This window comes from Hemitrygon akajei, chromosome 16, assembly GCF_048418815.1.
Source record: "Hemitrygon akajei chromosome 16, sHemAka1.3, whole genome shotgun sequence".
Taxonomy (NCBI): Eukaryota; Metazoa; Chordata; class Chondrichthyes; order Myliobatiformes; family Dasyatidae; genus Hemitrygon; species Hemitrygon akajei.
This window is the reverse complement of record NC_133139.1, coordinates 27,198,787-27,219,536: the sequence shown is the minus strand read 5'-3', so window position 1 is coordinate 27,219,536 and position 20,750 is coordinate 27,198,787. Positions and strand designations below refer to the sequence as shown.

The window sequence follows — 20,750 nt, the reverse complement described above, 5'->3', positions numbered from 1 at the left end:
AGGATCCAAGCAATCCTTCTAATTTAGTGTGTTAAAGGTGGCCCCCTTTATACCGGAGAATCTAAATACAGATGGAGCAACTAACATGCAGAACACCTGCAGGTGTGACTCTGAGCCTCCAGTTGCCCATCACTTGTTAATTCTCCATCCCACTCAGAATCTAGCCTCAGATGGTCCTCACTTGATCATCAACCCAGTTTATCTGTTGAGAGAGAACTTCAGTTGATGAAGGATATTGAGGGTCTTCTCAGAAAAAAAATGATTCATGATGGGTATAGGCAGCTGGGATCCCTTGAGTTCACAAGAGGAACATCAAAAGGATAGCTCTGACAGATAAGGACAATCCTAAGAGATTCTCCAAGCATATTTCGAGCACAAGGGTTATTAGGGAGCCAATTGTCTCCTTAATGGTCAATGTGGCTGTTTATGTGTGGAGTCACATGAGACAGGTTAGATTTCATGAATATTTCTCATCTGTATTTGCTGTGGAGAAGGTCCATATTGCCAGCAGTTCCTCTTTTGTAATCTTATTGCATAATGAGGTGGACAAATCCCATGAACTGATCATTGTGGGAACCTAAGAAGAAATTGCATGAATTCTGGCAGAGATAGTTGTATGTTCCTTAGCCATGGCTGAGATGCCAGAAGACTGGAAGGTAATTAATATTCTGCCTTTATTTAAGAAAGACAAGCCAGTGATCTATAGCCCATCAGTGGTGGGACCATCAGAATTTGGAAAGGGCTGATTGAAGATGGTCAGCATAACTTTTTGCGTGGAAAATCAAGTCTCATGGATATGATTTGTTTTTGAAAAGGTGACCAAGGACATTGACAAGGGCAGGGTTGTAGACAGGGCCAAAATTCATTTTAACAAGGTTTTTGACAAGGTCCTGCTACCATGCAGGTCTAAAATGATTGAAGCAGAGGGTTTTTCAGATTGGAGCTCTGTAACCAGTAATATGTCCGAGAGTTTGGTGCAGAGTCTGCTGCTGTTTGTCACCTTTTATACTGATGACAATGTTATCCACATTTTGTGAATGGCACCAGAATGGGTGGGGTAGCGGATAGTGAAGAGGATTAACCAAACTTACAAGGGCATCGTGACCAACTTGGGAAGTGGGTCAGAGAAGGGCAAATGGAATTTAACTCAGATAATAGCGAGATTTGTACCTTTGGTAAGTTACTCAGGAAATGGTACGGCCTTGGAAAGTGCTATAGAAGAGGGACCAGATGTTACAGGTGCAGAGTTCACTGAAAGAGGGAGCACAGGTAGACAGCATGAAAATATTTCATAATGATGTTGCCAGGACTGGGAATTGACTCTTAGCAGACACAGGTGAGCTGAGACTTTATTTTTTCCCCCTGGAGTGCAGAAGGCTGAGGGTTGACCTTGTAGACGTTTATAAAATCATGAAAACCATAGACAAAGGTGCACGGTTACAATCATTTTCCTGTTGTAGCAGCTCTCAAAATTACAGACGACTTTTAAGGGGAGATGGGAAAAAAAATTTAAAGGGACTGGAGAGCCATTTTTTTCACAATGAGGGTATTTGAAATGAAATAGTGGAGGCTGATAGAATTACTAAAATGTTTAAAAAGATATTTCGACAAATACATCGAACGGAAAGTTTAGATGGATGTGGGCCAAATACGGGGACATGGAACTACCTTAAGTAGACATTTGGGCTGACTTGTGTAACTCCGTGACAATGACTCTGCATGGTCGACGTTTTAATTATGACGGACGTCCCAACACGGCTTCATTGGCTGGAGGCGATAACCGACCCTTCGGCCCCATCCGTCGTGGTGTGATCGTGGGAGCACGCTCTGCTGTGCAGTTCGCCTGCCGGCCTGTAGAGGCGTGTAGCGCAGTGATGAACGAGCCAGACGGCACAAGGATGACCTTGCTGCAGTAACAGGAGTTCGCCTTGGCGGTGCTGTTGGGGCTGCAGTGACTCAGCCTGCCGGCGGTGGCGCTGCCGCGGGAGGTCCCGATGTGACGTAGTACCGCGCTGAGGGCGGCGGCGGTGCTGTGTGGGGAGGCCGGCCTGGCCGGAATTCGAACGCCCGGTTTCAGCTCCTCCCCTGTGGCTAATCGGGAGCAGGCAAGGGGCAGGCGCTATGGTGAGTAAGGCCTGCAGTGGGTAGTGGGGTTCGGTCACACCATGGATCCAGTTACCCTGCTCCTTTAGGGTCTTGGAAGCTTCACCCCCCCCGCCCCCCGGAGATCGGCGAGGGAACGAGGTTCACGGGTGCAGGGTTGGAAGGAAAGCGATGGAGAAGGGGAAGGCAGAATGAGAAAAATCAAACAGGCGCATTCTGTTCATAAAACATAGGAGGAGAATTAGGCCATTCAGCCCGTTTGGTGCCTCAAGGTTTGTCCGCCCCTCCATCAGATGACGGCTGTATCTCAGTACCGCTTCCCTGAAGGACCCTAAAGGATTTCTTTAATATCCAAAAAAAAAAATCCATTGAATGTCCCGAGAAACCAAACCTCCACATCTCCTCTGAGTGGGGAATTTTCATTTCTTTCTGGCATGGATGACCCCATATTCTGAGACAATGATTCCTGGGTCTACGCCCGCCCGCTAGGTGATGGATATTCCCGGCATCTACCCTGTCAAGCTCTGGAAGAATCTTGTACATTTTAATAAGACCACCTCTTGTGCTGAAATGTTTGGAGAATATACTGCACATCAGTACATATGATAAATTCCGCATCCCAGCGTTCAATCTTTGAACCTTCATTGCACTTTCTCTATGCCACGGAGTCTATAGCAAAAATAACCACCTGTCAGTCAAGAAATCGCACCTAAGCATGCATCCCAGAAGTTGTTTCACCAGATGTTATATAATTGAGCAAGAATTGAATTGACTTTATTTCTTACATCCCTCACATACACGAGGGGTAAAAATCTTTACGTTATGTCTCCCGTCGAAATGTGCATGTGCACTTTATGGTAGTTTGTAATAAATAGAATGTATATAGCATAGAAATACAGTTGTATCAGCATGAATTAATCAGTCTGATGGCCTGGTGGAAGGAGTTGCCCCAGAGCCTGTTGGTCCTGGCTTTTATGCTGTGGTACTGTTTCCTGGATGGTAGCAGCTGGAACAGTTTGTGGTTGGGGTGACTCAGGTCCCCAATGATCCTTCGGGCCCTTTTTACACACCTGCCTCTGTAAATGTTATACTGGGATCCCCTTCTACTAATAAAGGCCAACTTGCTGTGTGTTTTGTGCTAAACCTGCACATTAATCTTTTAGGAGTTTGTGTCAAAGAACACCCAAACATTTTCTCAACACCAACTCTTTCAATCTTTCATACCTTTTTCCAACTGAAATGGATTACCATGTTGTTGAGGTTACAATGAGCTCGGCGAATATCTCATTAATCAGTGGAGCAAGTTCCTTCTACTAAATCACATGGCTATTCACAGGCTCATCAGTGGCATGTGTAGTGGTTAGCACAACGCTTTATAGTACAGGTGAACTGGGTTCAATTCCCTATGAGGAGTTTGCATCATCTCCCTGTGACCGCCTGGGTTTCCTCCCGTGGTCCAAAGACATACTGTTTGATAGGTAATTGGTCATTGTACGTTGTCCCCTGATTAGATGGGATTAAATCAAGGGATTGCTGGGCAGCATGGCTATAAGGGCCAAAAGGTGCTATTCCGCTCTGTAAAAACTATATATAGCACCTAAATTTCCTCTGCATTTTTTCATGGTAGAAATGGGGTGAGATAAGATTGAGAGGAGGAGTGAGTGTAATTACTTCAAGAAGAGTGACATCTTTGCTGAACTGATTGGTTACCCATCGCCTCCTGGTATGGTGACTGGAGGCACCATCCATCTTTTTGACTCCCACAATCCAGGATGTGCCTTCTTGTTGTTACCATCGGGGAGGAGCTACAGGACCCGCTACAGGAGCAGCCATCAGATTTCTGGGTGGTCTCTGAGCCCCTTATCCAGGAAAGGATGTGCTGGCATTGGAGAGAGTCCAGAGGAGGTTCACAAGAATGATTCCTGGAATGAAGGAGTTAAGATACGAGGAGTGTTTGATGGCTCTGGGTTTGTGCTCATTGGAGTTCAGAAAAATGAGGGGCAATCTCATCAGATATTGAAAGGTCTGGCTAGAGTTGATATGGAGAGGATGTTTCCTTTAGTGGGGGAGTCTAGGACCAGAGGGCACAGCCTCAGAATTAAGGGATGTACATTTGCAACAGAGATGAGGAAATTTTTCTTTAGCCAGAGGGTGGTGAACCTATGGAACTCTTTGCCACACATGGCTGTACAGGCCAAGTCGTTAGGTATACTTAAGGCAGACTTCGGTAGGTTCTTCATTAATCAGCGCATCGAAGGTTACTTGAGAAGGCAAGAGAATGGGGTTGAGAGGGATAATAAGTCAGCCATGATGGAATGGTGGGCAGACTAGTGGGCCAAACGGCCTAATTCTGCGCATAGGTCTTATGGTCAATGGTTACCCCACTAAAAGTACATAAGTGGCTCTAAAGTGTTTTGAGGCATCCTGTGATGATGAAAGACACTGTAGAAACACAAGTTTATGTAGATTTTAGTGTTTGGCAAATGAGCCCCAGTTGGAAAACAAGGAAAAAGTGTTTTGTGAAGTGAGTTATAATCTGGAATTTTTTTACCTCAAAAATTGTTGGGAATTTACTCAACAGTAACTTTAAAAGGAAAATTGGATTGGTACCTAGAGGGCTAATATTAGTACAGTTCTGGTTGAAGTGAACAAGTAAGACCAGGTAAATAGCATTTTCAAGAAACCAGCCCAAATGTGACGAGCTGAAAGCTCTCCATTTGCATCGTGCATCTTACTAATCATTTCTTTTGTTTTGGTCATAGAATGCAAGTAGTCTGACAGCGTTGGTGCGGAGCCTGTATACCCTACAGGAGGAGCGTGTTGAAGCTTATAGGCTGTTTGATTTGTAAGTAAATTCACCCTACAAATTTCTTCAATCACTTAAAAAAGACAAATTCCCAGTTTCCCCTTTCATTCCTGTATGGATTGTACTTTGGTTTTGGCGCGTGTCTCTCTCATAGGAATATCTGCATTACCAAAGCAGCCGCATTTTAAGAAATTTTGTCTCCTTTTCCCCAAGTCAACTTTTATCTCTCAGATCTTCCATCCCAACAGATCTGTCGGTCTTGTGATCACAAGCTAGTATCTGCTGCGTTATTAAACATGCAACTGGGCTCACATTCCAAATCAATTAAACAACTTTATTTATAGAAGTTAAACAAGTTGGACACAAAAGGAGTAATTATACTGAAAGGTACATGACTGACACGCTGTAACAGGCAGCAGAAATCACTTACAGTTCTCGTTTAATCTTTAAATCGTCTAATCATTCAACTTGGTTTCTACAAGTTTTGCATTTCACTCTCACTCAGAATATTTGTTGCTTTTTTTCTTATTCGTAACTCTGACATTTTATCTGCATATCACTCACATTCTTTGTCCATTCCCCATCTGATCACCCACTTGCTCTCTGCCATGCTTATGTTTGTCTACTCAGTCTTTCATTTGTAATTTCTCTCTGCTTCTCAACCTCCTAGTTCATCATTTGCCCTTTCCTTTAACCCATTTTCACATTCCCAATCTCTCTGAATTTCACGTTCCTAACCCATTTTTCCCCAGAAAGTGCCCATTACCTTGCGTCCTTTGGTAATCCTTGCTTCCTCCCACAATCTGCTCTCTCTCTTCCCCATCCCAGCCTCAGTTGCCTTCTTCCCCACCACAACTCCATCGGCCTCCATCTTTACCCTTCTCCCTACCCCTCCCACTCGCTTTAGCATGCTTCCTGCCTCCCATACCATCCCTATTTTCCCCACCCTCTCTCTGGAGATCCCCATCCCTAACCCACCCTTTCTCTGGAGCTCTCTACCACATCCCACTCCATCCCACCTTCTCTCTGGAGTTTCCCACCCAACCCTCTTTATAGGGTTCCCCACTGCATCCCACCCCACCCTTTCTCTGGACTCCCCCCATCCCACACCAGCCTCTAGAGCAGGGGTTCTGAACCTGAGGTCCGTAGACCCGTTGGTTAATGTTAAGGGTCCATAGCATTAAAAAGGTTAGGAACCCTTGCTCTACAGATTTCCTTCTCCCCTGCACTCAATCTGTGGCATTTCCCTAACCCCACCCAGCTCCCACTTCCATTCTGACCCCCTTCTCCTGACTTCCCCTCCTTCTTGCCCCCCCCCAACACTTCCTTCCTCCATCCCACCACCCTCTTCCACACTCTACTGTATCCCCCTGCATTTTACCAGAGCTCCCCTAGGCTTTACCTCCACTGATCTCAGCTAACAGAAGAGAACCAGAGATAGGGTACCTCATGATTGCTGGAAAACTGGTGTTTAAAAAACACAGGCATCTATGATCGTTTTAACTGCTCTCTGTTCCAGAGGACACCAGGCTTATCTCCGCTCAGCTCCTCATTATGACTTCATCAGATACCGGCAACTTGTACATGAAATTACACAGGCCTTTAACCGCATCTCAAAGGAAGTGATTCATCTCAGGGACCGATTTCATGAGGAGTTCGACCGCCCGGACCTCTCAAAACACATTGAAAGAATTCAGGAACGGGAGCAGGAGAAACTGGTGCTGGTAAGGTGTTGGGGTGTTATGAAGGAAGAGGGATAGTTTTGAGATACTGTGGGAATGTGTGGAGTTTGAGGGAAAGGTGATGTTGGGAGAATACAGGGAGAGGCAATTGTTTATAAATAGTAGAAACAAAGGGTAGATTTTGAAAGAGTAAGTAAAGGGCATATTATTTCTCATAGGAGGAGGGTTAGTAACCAGAAGACAACGTTGGGGTGATCACCAAAAGAACCACGTGGAAGATTAGGATTTTCTTTTGGACGCAAGTCACTGTGACCTGAAATGATCTGTTTGAGAAGGCAGGAAAAGCATAAATAATTACAGTGTTAAAACTTGTGGATCAATAGTGAAAAAACAAGCAGATCAGATCAGTCTTGCCGAAGCGTCTCGGCCCGAAATGATAACTGTATTTTATTTCCATAGACGCTACCTGGCCTGCTGAGTTCCTCCAGCATTTTGTGTGTGTTGCTTAAATCAGATTAATTCATTATTTTTTAAAAAAAACAGCACAATTATAAAATTGTCTTCTAGAGACACAAGAAACTGCAGATGCTGAATATGCAGCACCAAGCCATCTGTTGGATCCGCTGAGTACGTTCAGCAGATTATCTTCTGGCTCCATCTAACAGTGTCATATGTGGGTCAGTACATTGCAGATACCAAGCAGCAAACCTGGGGAATCTTCCCCCAGCCCACCTCAGTATGGCACCATTCATTTTCCATTTTGATTGAGCTGACATTAGGCAAAAATTAGATCTTCTCGCTGCTCGTGAGATTGTTGAAGCCCAAGCTGCTGTCATTTGGCTAGCCAGCCTCATGGGAATGAGGCCATGAGTGCTCATTCTGCTTTATTGTGGACATTCCTGAATTAGTACAGTATAACTGAGAAAAGTGAATATGTCTAGTATCCCAAGGAAAGGACAATGTGATTTGGAGAGGTAAAGTTCATACTTCTGTTCTCGTCCTCCAGACGGCTCAACTACAGCTTGCCAAACAGAATGCATTGGACCATCCAGGGAATGAAACATACGAGGAAGAAGCTCGGGAACTGAAGCACAGGTGGGAATATTGCATCATACGCCTTTTCCGAGGTTGGCTGCCTTGTGCACACTTGCCCATGTCCTGGCCTGCTTGACCCCAACCACTGAATCTGGCTGCCACTCCGCGAGCTGATGGTTGGGGCAGTGAGTACCTTGAGCTCTCAGGACTCAGGTTTAAAGGAAAACATTGCTTTCTAAAGCTTGGACTGAACGACAAAGATATGATTCCAATTGTCAAAGAGTGAATCAGCTGGGCTCATTGTTCTAAGAAAGCCAATTCTGTGGTGTACTGTAACGGGGTAATATCATGGAGGGGTTTAATGAGGTGAAATTAATGGCACATATTAAAACTAGGGCTCTGATTTTAAATGCAAGGCAGTCACTAAAAAGTCTAGTTGAAATTTCAGGTGAAACCCTTCCCCGATGATTGTTGATAACATGAAACATAATGTGAATAGTTGAAGCTCGCTACATGGATGCATTTGAAATGAAGTTTGATAAAAATATAAGTAAGTGAAGAACAGAATGTATGTTGATAGGTAGGGAAATGATTATTTATGGGGAGGAGAATCACCAGAACAAACTAACCAGACCAAATAGTCTGTTTCTAAGACATAAACTATATATAGAAGCAGGAGGTATACCCATGACCTTTTAACAAAAGTGAAGGTGCTACTGCTTGATACATTTTGCTATGTCTTGCTGCACTCTCCTTCCTTTCTCCATGCCCTGGTCCAGACAAAGAGTGCGTCCTAGGATCCTTTTCCTGGCTCGATGTTAGGTGAGGATTGAATGGGCAAATCAGCTTCCCAGTGATAACCTTAGTCAACTTAGGACAGACCTTCATAATTCAAACTGTCACCTCTGGATGTTTCTCAAAACAGCAATGCTGAATTGTATATTATTTATCATGTTGTCAGCCATGATAAGTGCTCATGATTGTAACTGTCATCAGTACCCACTGGGCTGAGATAGAGGAATTGGTAATGGTTGGGGAGAAGCAGCCAGGATTTCCTCTTCCATTCATTCTCCACTTACCCTAGAAACTACCTCTCTCTCACCTTGGTGTCTGCACAAGGCTCTTGGTATTATTGAATTTTGTTGAAAAGCACTGCACTTCCAAATACGAGGAAATCTGCAGATGCTGGTCTCGGCCCGAAACGTCGACATCGCTTCTCCCTATAGATGCTGCCTAGCCTGCTGTATTCTACCAGCATTTTGTGTGTGTTGCACTTCCAAATAGCTTGCTTTTACATACTGACTCAGCATGTGATGTACTGCTGCTTTAACAAGCCTGTAGAGGGCAGCCTGTAGAACCTGCAGTCAAAGTGGTCACAGCACTGATGAGTCATTTCTCCCCAGTTCTGATTTGACTAAATGTTTATCACTTTCTCCAGGATTAATAAAACCATTGAGGCAATCAATGAGATTCTCCAGGACTTCAAATATGATTCTGAAGAGATCGAATCCAGTGGATAGTCCAGTGAGGAAGATCTGTCAGAGACACTGGATTAGTGCATAAAGTTATTCCTTGGAGTCACCTTTCCCTGCCTGCAGTGTCCAGGATAGCTTCCTACTCTGCCTGAGGATGGAACTTCTGTTGTTTTGCATCTCTTCAGTACTTGTCAAGACCTCTGTTGCCACAGTCTGGCCCACGCAAATGCATTCTCAGAGGAAGTGCAGGATATACAGAGGATCATTTTGAGCAAAAGGTGTCTAAAATAACAAACTGTTTCTGATGAGAATGCAACAATTGAGTTAAGAAATGACTTAACCTTCACTGTATTCACTGAGCTAGTGATCTGTATGTAACATTCATCCACCAGGCTTGTCTTTCTGGGGTCCACCCATTTGATGAGTGATCTTAATCTGTGATACTGCACTATCTTGTATATGCTAGGCAGGTATCTATGTGGTTGCATTTGGCACACCCTGTGATGTGTCTCCTTGTTGTTGATGTGATAGGCCGTGCCTCACTGCTGTACTGGAAGTGTTGGTGTGAATTATCTACCCAAGTCAATGGAATCATTGCAGGCAATTTAGCAAAAACATTATCACTCTTTTCCAATTGAAGTCTGATTACATTGGAAAGTCTGCGTTTCTCAAGACCAATGAAGGATCTGCTTCTTGAAATATAGCAGGCACTCAATTACTTCTTTCAAATCTTAAAAGTATTTCATTTACTGGAACTACCAATGAGATATCATCTAGTGTTAAAAGTAATAAAATTTAATAAAATAAAACAGCACAGAGGAAAACCACCAACTCCAAGTCTGAAACCATGGTTAAGAAGATCATTTTGTTAGCTGTAATGTTATTTGCATCATTTTATGTGTTGAAGATATGAAGTATTAAAAACTGATATTTATTATAAATATTAAAACAACAAGGATATAAAATGGAGAAACATAATGATAGGAAGTAAAATCCACCACCAAAGTTTATAATCCATAAAACAAACCTCAGTAATCCCCAACAGAAGTCATTGAAACTAGAGCAGGAAAATGTCGGAATTTACTGAACCCCAGAATTCTCATTATGGAGTCATTGTCCAGGAACTACTTCCTTCTGGCATCAGTAAAAACTCATTGGGCATTCCAGTTCTGCTTCCTAGCCCCCACAGTGATGGCACTTAACCAGTTTCTTGAGAGACTTTACCAAGAGAGCCAGAAGTATGCTAGAATTTTGCACTCATATCAATGATAGCAACAGAGTCCTTTGGTAAAAAGATGGCAACTGAAATACACACCCTGCTATCAGTGTCTAAAAATCTCAGCTTCTTGCAAACAGACCAATTGGCTTGGGTGGCCTTTTTATGTAAAATCTGCAACACACAGTGATATCTTTGAATCCTGGCATTTTTAACATTGACCCCGAGATAGTTAAGAATGTTGATTTTGATCCCATCTAAGATCTAACTGAAGGGACCTCTCCACATCTTACACTATAAAATTGGATGGAAGTCTTCTTTCCTATTAACAATGCCTTCACTCCTACAAGAATGCACATTGGTTGACTTGTGATGTTTGACTGCATAACCAACACTGACACAACCTCACAGGTAGGAAGGATTAATACTAAAGACATTTCTTTTAATCAAGTACTCCTTTTATAATAACCTATAACTTGAACTTTAAAATGCCTGAATTACAATCTTAAAAAATCAGTATTTTAACATTTTTAAATCTTCAATTAAAATTGAATACAATTCATTTACAATTAAATTTTTCTGGGAGCTGGCTTTAAAACATCAAAATCCAATCAAGTAGAACTGTAGCAGGATCATCACTTTCATATATCTTTACTTCCTCCTAATGCCTCAGTAACCACAGATGGAGGCTGCTGAGTAACCCTGGGAACTGAAAATCTTTTAGTTAAGATAGTCATTATTGGTCATTTGCAGTTCCACAGTTACTCTCATCCTAGCTGGGCTTGATGCGGTCTGACCACACTATCAGCAGATTTTGCAAGCAGAACCTGTGGAGTCCTCAGTGGAGACATTATTTTCCCATTGACAGCTCTGCCTGGGCTCAGATTCTCCATTGAGGAGACCATCTAGACTGTTCAATACTCAAGCCCGGCAACTTCTAGGAGGTCCACTTAGTCATCAAAAGTGGTTGCTCACATGAAAACATGTACATGTGACTGCCAGATTACCAAGTGTAGATAATTGTGACTAACAATGGTAATGAGTACCCATTCAATAGGTACGCATCGCTTCTGTGCACTTGCCATTTTCACTGACTACCTCCTGACCAGAGGCTTTATTTGTAATTATTAAGAACAGGGTGATGGGGGACAATTCAATCAGTACTTGGACCTCTGAGTCATTGCCTCTATTCCCATACAGATCAGAAGCTGAGGGTTTGTAGGAGAATGAAATTGAACTGGGGGGGGGGGTGGAAGAATTGTAGATAATAAAGGGGGTTGATAGATCCTAGAAGTAACTGAAAGAGAGATGGCACATTGTATAAAGTCAATTTCTTTATAAACAACACTGGGTCCATGTGACCTGGACTGATATTTTCTCTCCACAGCTGATTTTTATCTCCACTCCATTCACCAGCCTTTGCTTCACATTCCTCAATACCTCTACTCCACAAAACTGTCTTGAAAGCCCTCTTGAGCCTTGGCAGCCATAGCTTTTTGGGGAGAAGGTCCAGAATGGCACCACCCTCTGAGCTTGGGTAAAGCTGTTTGTATAGGTATGTGCTGTTAAGCCCATCCTGCTGTCCCTCAGCAATCTTTTCCATTATTGGGATTAGATTAAGCTGGTTGATAAGAAGCCAGGATCATTTCTTCCTTACAGCTTTTACCGTATATTGCAGCCACTACAAATGATGTGTGACATCAGTTCTTCTGTCACATCACAGAGAAACTTCTCCAAACAAATAATGTGAAACTTGATTGCTTTAAATGCAATTTTTGATTTATTCAAAAGTAACATGATTTGAAGTACTCAGTTCAGTCAGTTTGTTGTGCTGTAAGAGATAACGTTACCTGTACTGAATTTTTCAATGATCCATCTGTCTCAAATTTACTTGAGAGCTTTGGGTGCATTGTCCTCTGAACGTTGAGCCATTCAGTAAAAGCTACTACTTGAATTATGTAGCACCTTTAACGAAGTAAACGCACCTATGGTCATTGACAGAGCATTAGCAGTCAAAAATAATGATAAGTATGAATACTAGGACAGATTTTATAAAGCTTAGCTAAGGAGAGAGATTTTAAGGAACATTTTAAAGGAGACGGCAGAGGTTTGGGGTAGCTGAAGCCACAATCATCACTGGTAGAATAAATGAGAGGCCAGAACTGTAGAGGTCTTGGTGAGCTGAAGGAGATTACAGCAATAAGGCATGGTGAGAATGATTGAGAAAACATGGATTAATAGAAGCATCAAGTTACAAATTCAGGCATTTCAAGAAGTGTCAAATTGTCGTATCAATCAGTAGTGAAACTAAGAGCCTCAAACCTCTTGACACTGAAATAAGAAGCTAATTAAAATTGAAAACAGAACACAGACCAATTGAAGAATAAATTTGTCCTGAGACTCCAAAAGTGAAATGTTTGTGACTTAACACCTGCTACCCTTTCATCTCCTTTAATTTTATTCATGAACCAGGGTCTAAATATATTTTGTCAGTAACAGTGTGAACCAAGAAACTGCTGTTTCCCATATTTCTAGATTAATGATCATGATGCTGTGGCAATCTTCCATGTGCACAGGAGCATTTTCTTTTGGATGATGTCACCTCTGGAGTTACCGGGCGGGAGTATCTGAAAAAAAATGCAAAGGTATAAAATTCAGAATGAGGTAGCTGGGCAAGGACTGAATGAGTTAAAACAGAAAAAGAAGGGAAAATAAAAGAAAAAGAATGAGAGACAGAGAAAGAGCATCTTTCACTGGCATCCAAGACAGATTATTCTCCAAGATGCTGTTCCAGATTCTCTGGGAGAAGAATCTTTTTACAAACACTGATGTTTGTTATAATATTAGAGATTGGAAGTGTTTATAGCTGTGTCAAAGCTTGAGAGAAATTCCATTAGCTGGCGTAATTGTTTGCTACAAGATTAAATTTCTATCCTTATTTTTCATGAAAGAAAACCTGAGATTTAATATGTAGATAATTAATGTCCGCAATTTTTACCCTTGGTCCTCTCCGTATTTGACGTAACAGCACATAGAGGTTTGCTGCACTTGCCTATGATTTTTTTAATTTATGCAGTGCAGGTCCCTCATGAGAGGATTGATTTATTGTCAGGTGAAAGGCATCTGGTATGTGGATTTCAACACTGCAGATCCATCCGCTTAACTTTAAGATTGATTCCTTGAGTCAGCAGTACTACTCAACTTCTCATAATCTTCTAAATCCATTAGCTGTCCCAGGCACATCCTCAGGTGAACCTCCATCCCCTCAGCCACTATGCCAATCCTGCTGCGGCCTGATGTCCATATCAGAAGTTTACCTTTGCCCTTTGCTGACGCCACAACCCTCCCAACCCACTTTTGAGTTCTCTCTTCGGGGTTGCCAGTGGTGCAGAGGGAAGATTTCTCAGCTACAGTAAGCATATAATGCCCATCCGCCTGTCTGGCTGTTATAGACAAATGAAAAATTCTGTTGGCTGCTGTAGACTGCTGATTTAACATGAATTTGCAAACTCTGAAGAACTTCTATACACATTTACTAGTGGCAAAAGTGTTCGTAACCCATAGATACAGATCATCAAGTGAAAGACCCAGAGAAGAAGAATGTGCCGTGAGCTGGAATGTGCTCTTGTAATGATGACAAAGCAAATTCAAAAATAAGGCTCTGGGTAAAAAGTAGTTGAACTAACTGGGGAGTTCTTTTGAAGAACTGGGCTAAAAGTTTCTTTTGTATTCTGTGACTGCTGGTCAAGATTAATCCAGTGGGTAAGAATGTATGTTTTTTAATTGGCTTTGTAGATGTCACAGGCACAGACACATTGGGTGGAAAAGTGGGAAGGAGACTGCTAGAGGCAGGAGATCGTATGATGAAACCTCCAGAGATAAGTCGAAGCAAAGGTGCCAGGAGGCACGTACGATACTGGCAACAGCAGTGGAGAATGGAGAAAGCTAAGGATGGAAGCTCAGCTAAGAGAAACTGGCTCAAAACAGATTTTCTCACAAGTAATAACGAACACTTCAGGGATTGATCAATATATCCAAAGATTAGTTTTGATTCAACTGTGCAGGGCATCAACACTCAGGGTAATCAGACTGTATCAGGTTCACAAAGTACATTTCGCTGAAGAGGCCTGTACTCTTGCTATCTGATTATTCAAAATGATCACTGACATTTTCTTTGCTGTTTCACTCACCCTCCTGCGATCCAATGAAAACAGAGACTTCTTGATTCTGTGGGGAAACAACGGAAGAGTTAAAATACTGAGACCAGAAATTAAGAGGGTTTGGGATTGTGGAGTATAAGGTGGTGGTGGTGGGACAGGAGTAGCTGAGGGATGATTTAGGGAGGAGTGTACAGTAAAGAAATGGGAATAAGAAGACTTTATAATTACCTACTTCCTTTGCTGCAGTCCATTGTTCAAAGTGAGACAAATCCCATCTCCCACTGAACGGCATGCCTGCCCTTCTCCCCTTTCACCATCCTCAGTACCCATCTGAAGTGCACCCGAGAGGATCACTGCCTTGCCCTGGTCCATGGGCTTATAGATCCGAGCTCTAAAACGGAATCTCGAGGTCCAGAATGCAGAGTGAAATCCTTGGTGTCAGTATGAAATAAGCACCATAGATTTGGATGGTGCCATGTTTCTGATGAACCAATAATCTGAGCCTCCCTTCGGGAGTAATTTAGGGGTGTAAATTATCCCAGTAAACTACCTTGCAGAAGAGGAGAGTTTTCCCTACTGTCCTAAATTCAATAGCATCCCTCAAGAGATAACCTGGTCACCATCACATTGGGGAGACTTCCAACCCTGTTTCTGATAATACAACAGTTATTGCACTTCAAAAATGGCTGTAAACCACTATGGGCATCCTAAGTTAGTAAAATCCCTCCAGAAATGCAAGTCTTCTTTGCTCAGTGTCAAAAATAAAAATAAAAAAACAGCAGATGCTGGAAATCCAAAATGAAAACAGATAATGCTGGAAATAGTTCTGATGAAAAGCCATCAACCTGTAATGTTATCCTCTGTCTGTTGCTGCTGCCTGACCTGCTGAGTGTTTCCAGCAGCTTCTGTTTTCACGTTCAGCCTGCGGTTGTGCGTTGAAGTTGTGCGCAAGACTCAGCGAGTGGAATATTTACCTGGTTGCGTGTCTTGTGGGACTTCTGCAGCCACACACGCCATTGGTCATACAGTTTGATGTTGAGGGCTGTACATCCGTAGGCATGCTTCTTCACCCAGCCAAAGAATTGCTTCAACTCCCGTCTCAGGTTTGAGCCACTCTCCCCACTTTTCTGGTAACAAGTATTGCTGGAGCGCTCTGTTAACACACAGAGGGACTGCATTATTTACTTCCAGCATTAAAAAAATCAGTGTATTTCTTCATCACCATAAGCTCTGACATGTCAATACCTCTTTATACAGTTATTAAATTCCCTCTGCATTATTCAGTTCCACATTCTCAGGGCAGGGTATCACAAATTGGAGTACTGTACAAATACTTCCAGGATGGGCTCTCATGCAGTAGATAAAAGTATTTCTCCCTCAACACTCCCTGTCTTAAGTAGGCAACTCTCAAAAGTAAAGTTATAATACATTTGCTGGTTATTTATCTGTCGAACTTGGGATCCTGTGTGGTGGGTTTTATGTAGAGAATTGGACGAGGCATGTCTGAGGGTTGATCTCAGTAGATGTGGCGACACTCACCATTCCTGGGAGTAGAGGCAGCTGTAGGGATACTCCATTCACTCCAAATTCCTGCCTTCCTGGACCCATAAATACCAACTGGGTTACATCGCACCTGTACAAAGTACACAGTTCCTGGCCTCAGCCCTGCCAGACGGCACAAGGTTTGGTTTCCAATGTCATCCACAACCTACCATGAGAAATCGGGGAAGAGAGTGTTAAATTACAAAGCTGAATTACGCAATCTAAGCCTACAACAGCTATTTGTGGCACTTGAAATGATCAAAGGAGTTCGTAGGCTAGAGAGAGAATCTATTTTCTCTGGTGTCCTGTGGGAGTTTAGAACAAGGTGATATAAAATGAGAGCCAAGCCATTCAGGGATAATGTCAGGAAGTGTGCCTTAGGGCAGTGAAAAGTTTGAACTCTACACAAAATGTTGAGTATAATGGAAAAGTTAAAACCTATGATCATTATTTAAAGGATACAGTATTAAGATCAGAGGAACCTAAATGAGTCGTTTGTGTTAAGGTGCATATCAGTCAGTACCTAATTAATTGTTAGAACAGGCTGGTAGGGCTGAATGGCATCTTGCTGTTATTACATACATCAAATAGAGATTGACATGACGAAATGCACAAATAGATTTATTTATTTAGATATACAAAGAAACTGGAGCACCAGGAGGAAACCAACATAGTTATGGGGAGAACGTACAATCTCCTTACAGACAGTGGTCAAAATTGAACCCCGGTCACTGACACTTAATAGTGTTACACTAACTGCTATGGTGTCGCCCCAATAAATGCCAGTCTGTTTTCTGTTGAGTAAAGAAAGCATGGTGTGATGTAATAGATCTTAACACTATGAAAGCTGTCGACAGAGCGGGTGTAGAGAAAACAATTCCTTCAATATACGAGAGTCACCAAAATTCAAAAGAACCCTGTTTATCTATAGCTTGATAAGAATACAGAAATCTGTTTAGTGTAAGTTCACTTAAGGAGAGATTGATGAAGCATCTGAAGGAGGAGGGAACAGAGATCAGGTACAGCTGAAGGATTTAGATAAGAGATGGAGCATAAACGGCAATTGGCCTGTTAGCTTGTCATAGTTCTTATATAGTCCAGTGCAATCTAATGATTCTTCTAATGGCACAGGATTTCCATCATCGTTCACATCAATACCTCTCCTCCCTAAATGCTCAAAGTTAACCCTACTCAATACAGATACTTAAAAGGTGTCTATTCTTAATGTAAGCATGAGTTGTGAAAGGATATTGGATCACAGCAGGCATCACTGTTCCATTTTGACTTCATCTATTTACCTGCACAAGTACACATGCATACACACATACAAATGTAAAAAGGAACATACATACAGAAAGATTTACTGAGATTGCGTATAAATATCCTGAACCAGTAGAAGACGAATCATAACAATGAAGATTTTGAAGTCTGTCTATTTGGCCACTATCTCCCACTGATTCAGTGACTCACTAACAGAACTGGAAAACAGGAGGGCATGTGGTACAAGTAATTAAAATCATGAAACATGATGAAAATAATGAAGGTGTGCGAGTAAATATTTTCTGGTGTGCACAGCACAGGAAGTGAGTTTTAAAACACCGAAATTAGGAAATGTGACAAGATATGAAGGGGTGCTGGGTTGATATGATACCGTTAATGAGCGAAAAGATTAACAGGAAGCAGAAACCTTCAGGATTTCTAGAAAGAACAACAAAGCAAATGGGAATAGGGGCTTGTTGAGATGCAGATAGGTGGGGGAGATGGGATGAAGAATCTCTCACATTTAGTCAAAAGACTTTCTTGGGTGAAGAATGTAAGAAGAAAGAGTAGGGGCCAGACAGAAAACCATTCATATCTGATCCACCATTCAATAATATCATGGTTGATTCTCTACCTCATTCCCACTATTACAGCCTGGGCTCCACAGTTTGGAGTGGAAATCCGGTGCCATTTTGTAAGGAGACTCTGTATGTCCTCCCATTGAATGTGTAGGGTTTCTCCGGTTTCCTCCCACAGTCCAAAGACAGTGGGTAGGTTAACTGGTCAATGTAAATTGTCCCATGATTAGCTTAGGGTTAATTAGGTTTGTCAGGGGTTGCTGGGGCAGTGGGGCTCAAAGGGCAGAGGGGTCTACGCCATGCTGTATTGCTAAATAAATATATATTTAAAACTCTGCCTGTCTGGAAATCTGTCCCCTGGTTTTAGCTTCTCTGCCCTTGAGAAACTTTTGCTCAAGAATAATAATAATTATTAATAAATAATAATGAACTTAAAATAAGCAGAGGGATAAGAGTTTTTAATCAAGGGAGGGCAGTTAACCAGTCGTTATTAATATCAGGACTAGATGAGTACACACACAGATCCTCCTGTGAGCTGTTACACGTGGCTAGAGTAGGTGAAGGATATTTACAGGTGGAAAGCACATTGAAGATAAGATTAGCATCTCATCCACAGTTCAGATAGTCCAAATCATCTCTGTGGCTGAGAATGTAAATGAGCAAAATAAGGTCTGAAATGTGGCAATTACCTTCCAGTCAGTGCTGTCCTCCACACGATAGCGAATCTGGTATTTGGCTTGAAAGAAGAAGTCCTTCAGGGCCGGCGGGGAGCTCCAACAGACGCTGAGCTGATCCTCAAGATCACCAACACGATTCACCTGAACGTCGGACGGGGCATCAGTGGTAACTAATGAAAACGTAAAGGGTCAAGTGGAAATGTTAGCATTGTATACATCTTCACTGTGAGTGTGTATGGGTGACAGGACAGCATCCTAACATTGACAACATGTGAAACAACACTGCCTGAAGGTGAAACAGCCCTAATTTGGCTGTAGTTTTGTAATTTTGTGTTAAAGCCAGGCCTGATTTATATTACATCTTACACAGAAGGAGGCTCTATGAAGCAAGACCAGCTCCTAACAGAGCAGAATTATCAGTCCCATTCCCTTGAGAAGCTACAGTTGCTGGAATCTGGAGCAAAAGATCAACTGTTGGAAGAGCTCAAAACAGACAGACATACTTTATTGATGCCAAGGGAAATTGAGTTTCGTTACAACCACACCAACCAAGAATAGTGTAGAAATATAGCAATATAAAACCATAAATAATTAAATAATAATAAGTTAATCATGCCAAGTGGAAATAAGTCCAGGACCAGCCTATTGGCTCAGGGGGTCTGACACTCCGAAGGAGGAGTTGTAGAGACAAAGGAATGCCTGACATTTCAGCCTGAGACCTGAAACATCAACCATCCCTTTGCATCCACAGATGCTGCTTGACCCACTGAGTTCTTCCAGTAACTTAACTTTTAGTCCCAGTTCCCTTCTTCTTTCCCTATAACTCAGTCCCGCTCCCATGACCATCAACTTGATACCTTTGCCACGTAAAATCCTGGAGGGTAATTTAAGTAGCCATATTTAGGATATTCAAGGAAACTGAAGCACGCTCCTGGGAAATCCATGCAATGGTAGGAAATGTACAAGTTCCACACGAGTGGCACCCTAGTCCAGGATTAAACTATGCTTCCTACTTGCTGTACCTTGGTGTCACTTTTGGTTTGACATTTAGGTTGGACTTCTGGCAACAGAATGTAACCACATCAACACCCACAAAAAAACACTCACCCACATCCAGAATGTCCAGAGAGATGATGTCTGAAGCTGCTGAGCCCAATTTGTTTGAAGCCTCGACCCAGATTTCATATGGGGTGAAGAGAGCCAGATCCTTGGGGATGTAGCAAGAGTTTGGTCCATCTGTGCCCATTTCCTGGCACTGGTTCTCTTTGCCATACCACCTGAGCAAAGCAATGGTGAATTGCTGGCATCTTTATTCTCTGCATTGTAGAACATTATCTTTTAAGTCTGTGAGAATCTTAAGCAAATGGAATCGAGTCTGCGGTTATGCTACATCTCTGCCTTGACCTCTTTCTTGAGGCTGTTGGATCCTGATATTTTTATGATCCAAAAACTCTTTGGAATTTAAGAATGAGGCATAAAACTTGTTGCTTACAACCATTGTATTAAATGTTGAAAAATCAACAAGAGGGGGTTGAGAGAACAAAGAAAAGACAAAGGAAAAAGCAGTCATAGTTGTCTCGTACTCAGGCTAGAGATAACAAAAATTACAGTGATAATGAATTAACCTATCAAAAAGCCAGATTCAAGTAGCGAGACACCTTCTCCTGAAAACTAAGAAGTTTCTCAGAAAATAAAGAAGCATCCATTCTGTAATTACTGGAAAATTCACTAAACAATTACATGTACAGTATGTAGGTGATTATATAAAAATCCAAGCAAGCATTGGAACGTTAAACAAGAAAACAACTACTTCACTTGTCCAATCACTGAACTGTTATCAGAATCTATGGAGGTCACTTTCAAGGACTCTTCACCTCAAATTCTCATATATATCTATAGTATCTAGCTATTTATCTATTTATTTTCTCTTTTTGTATTTGCACAGTTTGTTGTCTTTTGTATACTGGTTGTCCGTCCTGTTGGTTGTGATCTTTCATTGATTCTATTGCGTTTCTTGTATTTACTGTGAATGCCCGCAAGAAAATGGCTGTATATGGCGACATATGTACTTTGATAATAAATTTTCTTTGAACATTGAACTTTGAAATAACAATTCTATGCCCAAATCCAAGAAGTCCTATTCTGTAGAATTGTCCTATTTGAAGTGTTGGGGTTATTCCACTTAGCTGCTCTCCCTTCTTGTCCTGATTTTCAAC

General features: G+C 42.1%; 2 protein-coding genes across 4 annotated transcripts in view; one reads left to right on the top strand and one right to left on the bottom strand.

The window, feature by feature from the left end:
• The first annotated feature begins 1,988 nt into the window (after positions 1-1,988).
• Positions 1,989-20,633, top strand: rex1bd (required for excision 1-B domain containing). Of its 2 annotated transcripts, none has more exons than XM_073068510.1 (5): positions 1,989-2,124; positions 4,866-4,948; positions 6,429-6,633; positions 7,598-7,686; positions 14,113-20,633. In XM_073068510.1, the coding sequence occupies exons 1-5, from the start codon at positions 2,122-2,124 to the stop codon at positions 14,264-14,266; spliced, it is 534 nt and encodes a 177-aa protein (XP_072924611.1). In that variant the 5' UTR covers positions 1,989-2,121; the 3' UTR covers positions 14,267-20,633. The 2 variants fall into 2 exon arrangements, with proteins under 2 accessions (XP_072924611.1, XP_072924612.1); XM_073068511.1 differs by lacking the exon at positions 14,113-20,633 and adding an exon at positions 9,065-9,932.
• crlf1b (cytokine receptor-like factor 1b) overlaps positions 12,079-20,750 on the bottom strand; it is a 43,556-nt gene continuing 34,884 nt past the window's right edge. For both annotated transcript variants that reach the window (XM_073068508.1, XM_073068507.1), the window contains 6 exons: positions 19,642-19,811; positions 18,547-18,704; positions 16,017-16,185; positions 15,452-15,630; positions 14,508-14,544; positions 12,079-12,944 (listed from right to left, as the gene is read on the bottom strand). In XM_073068508.1, coding sequence (XP_072924609.1) covers positions 12,928-12,944; positions 14,508-14,544; positions 15,452-15,630; positions 16,017-16,185; positions 18,547-18,704; positions 19,642-19,811 — 730 coding nt within the window. In that variant the 3' untranslated portion in view covers positions 12,079-12,927. The remainder of the gene's footprint in view (positions 12,945-14,507; positions 14,545-15,451; positions 15,631-16,016; positions 16,186-18,546; positions 18,705-19,641; positions 19,812-20,750) is intronic.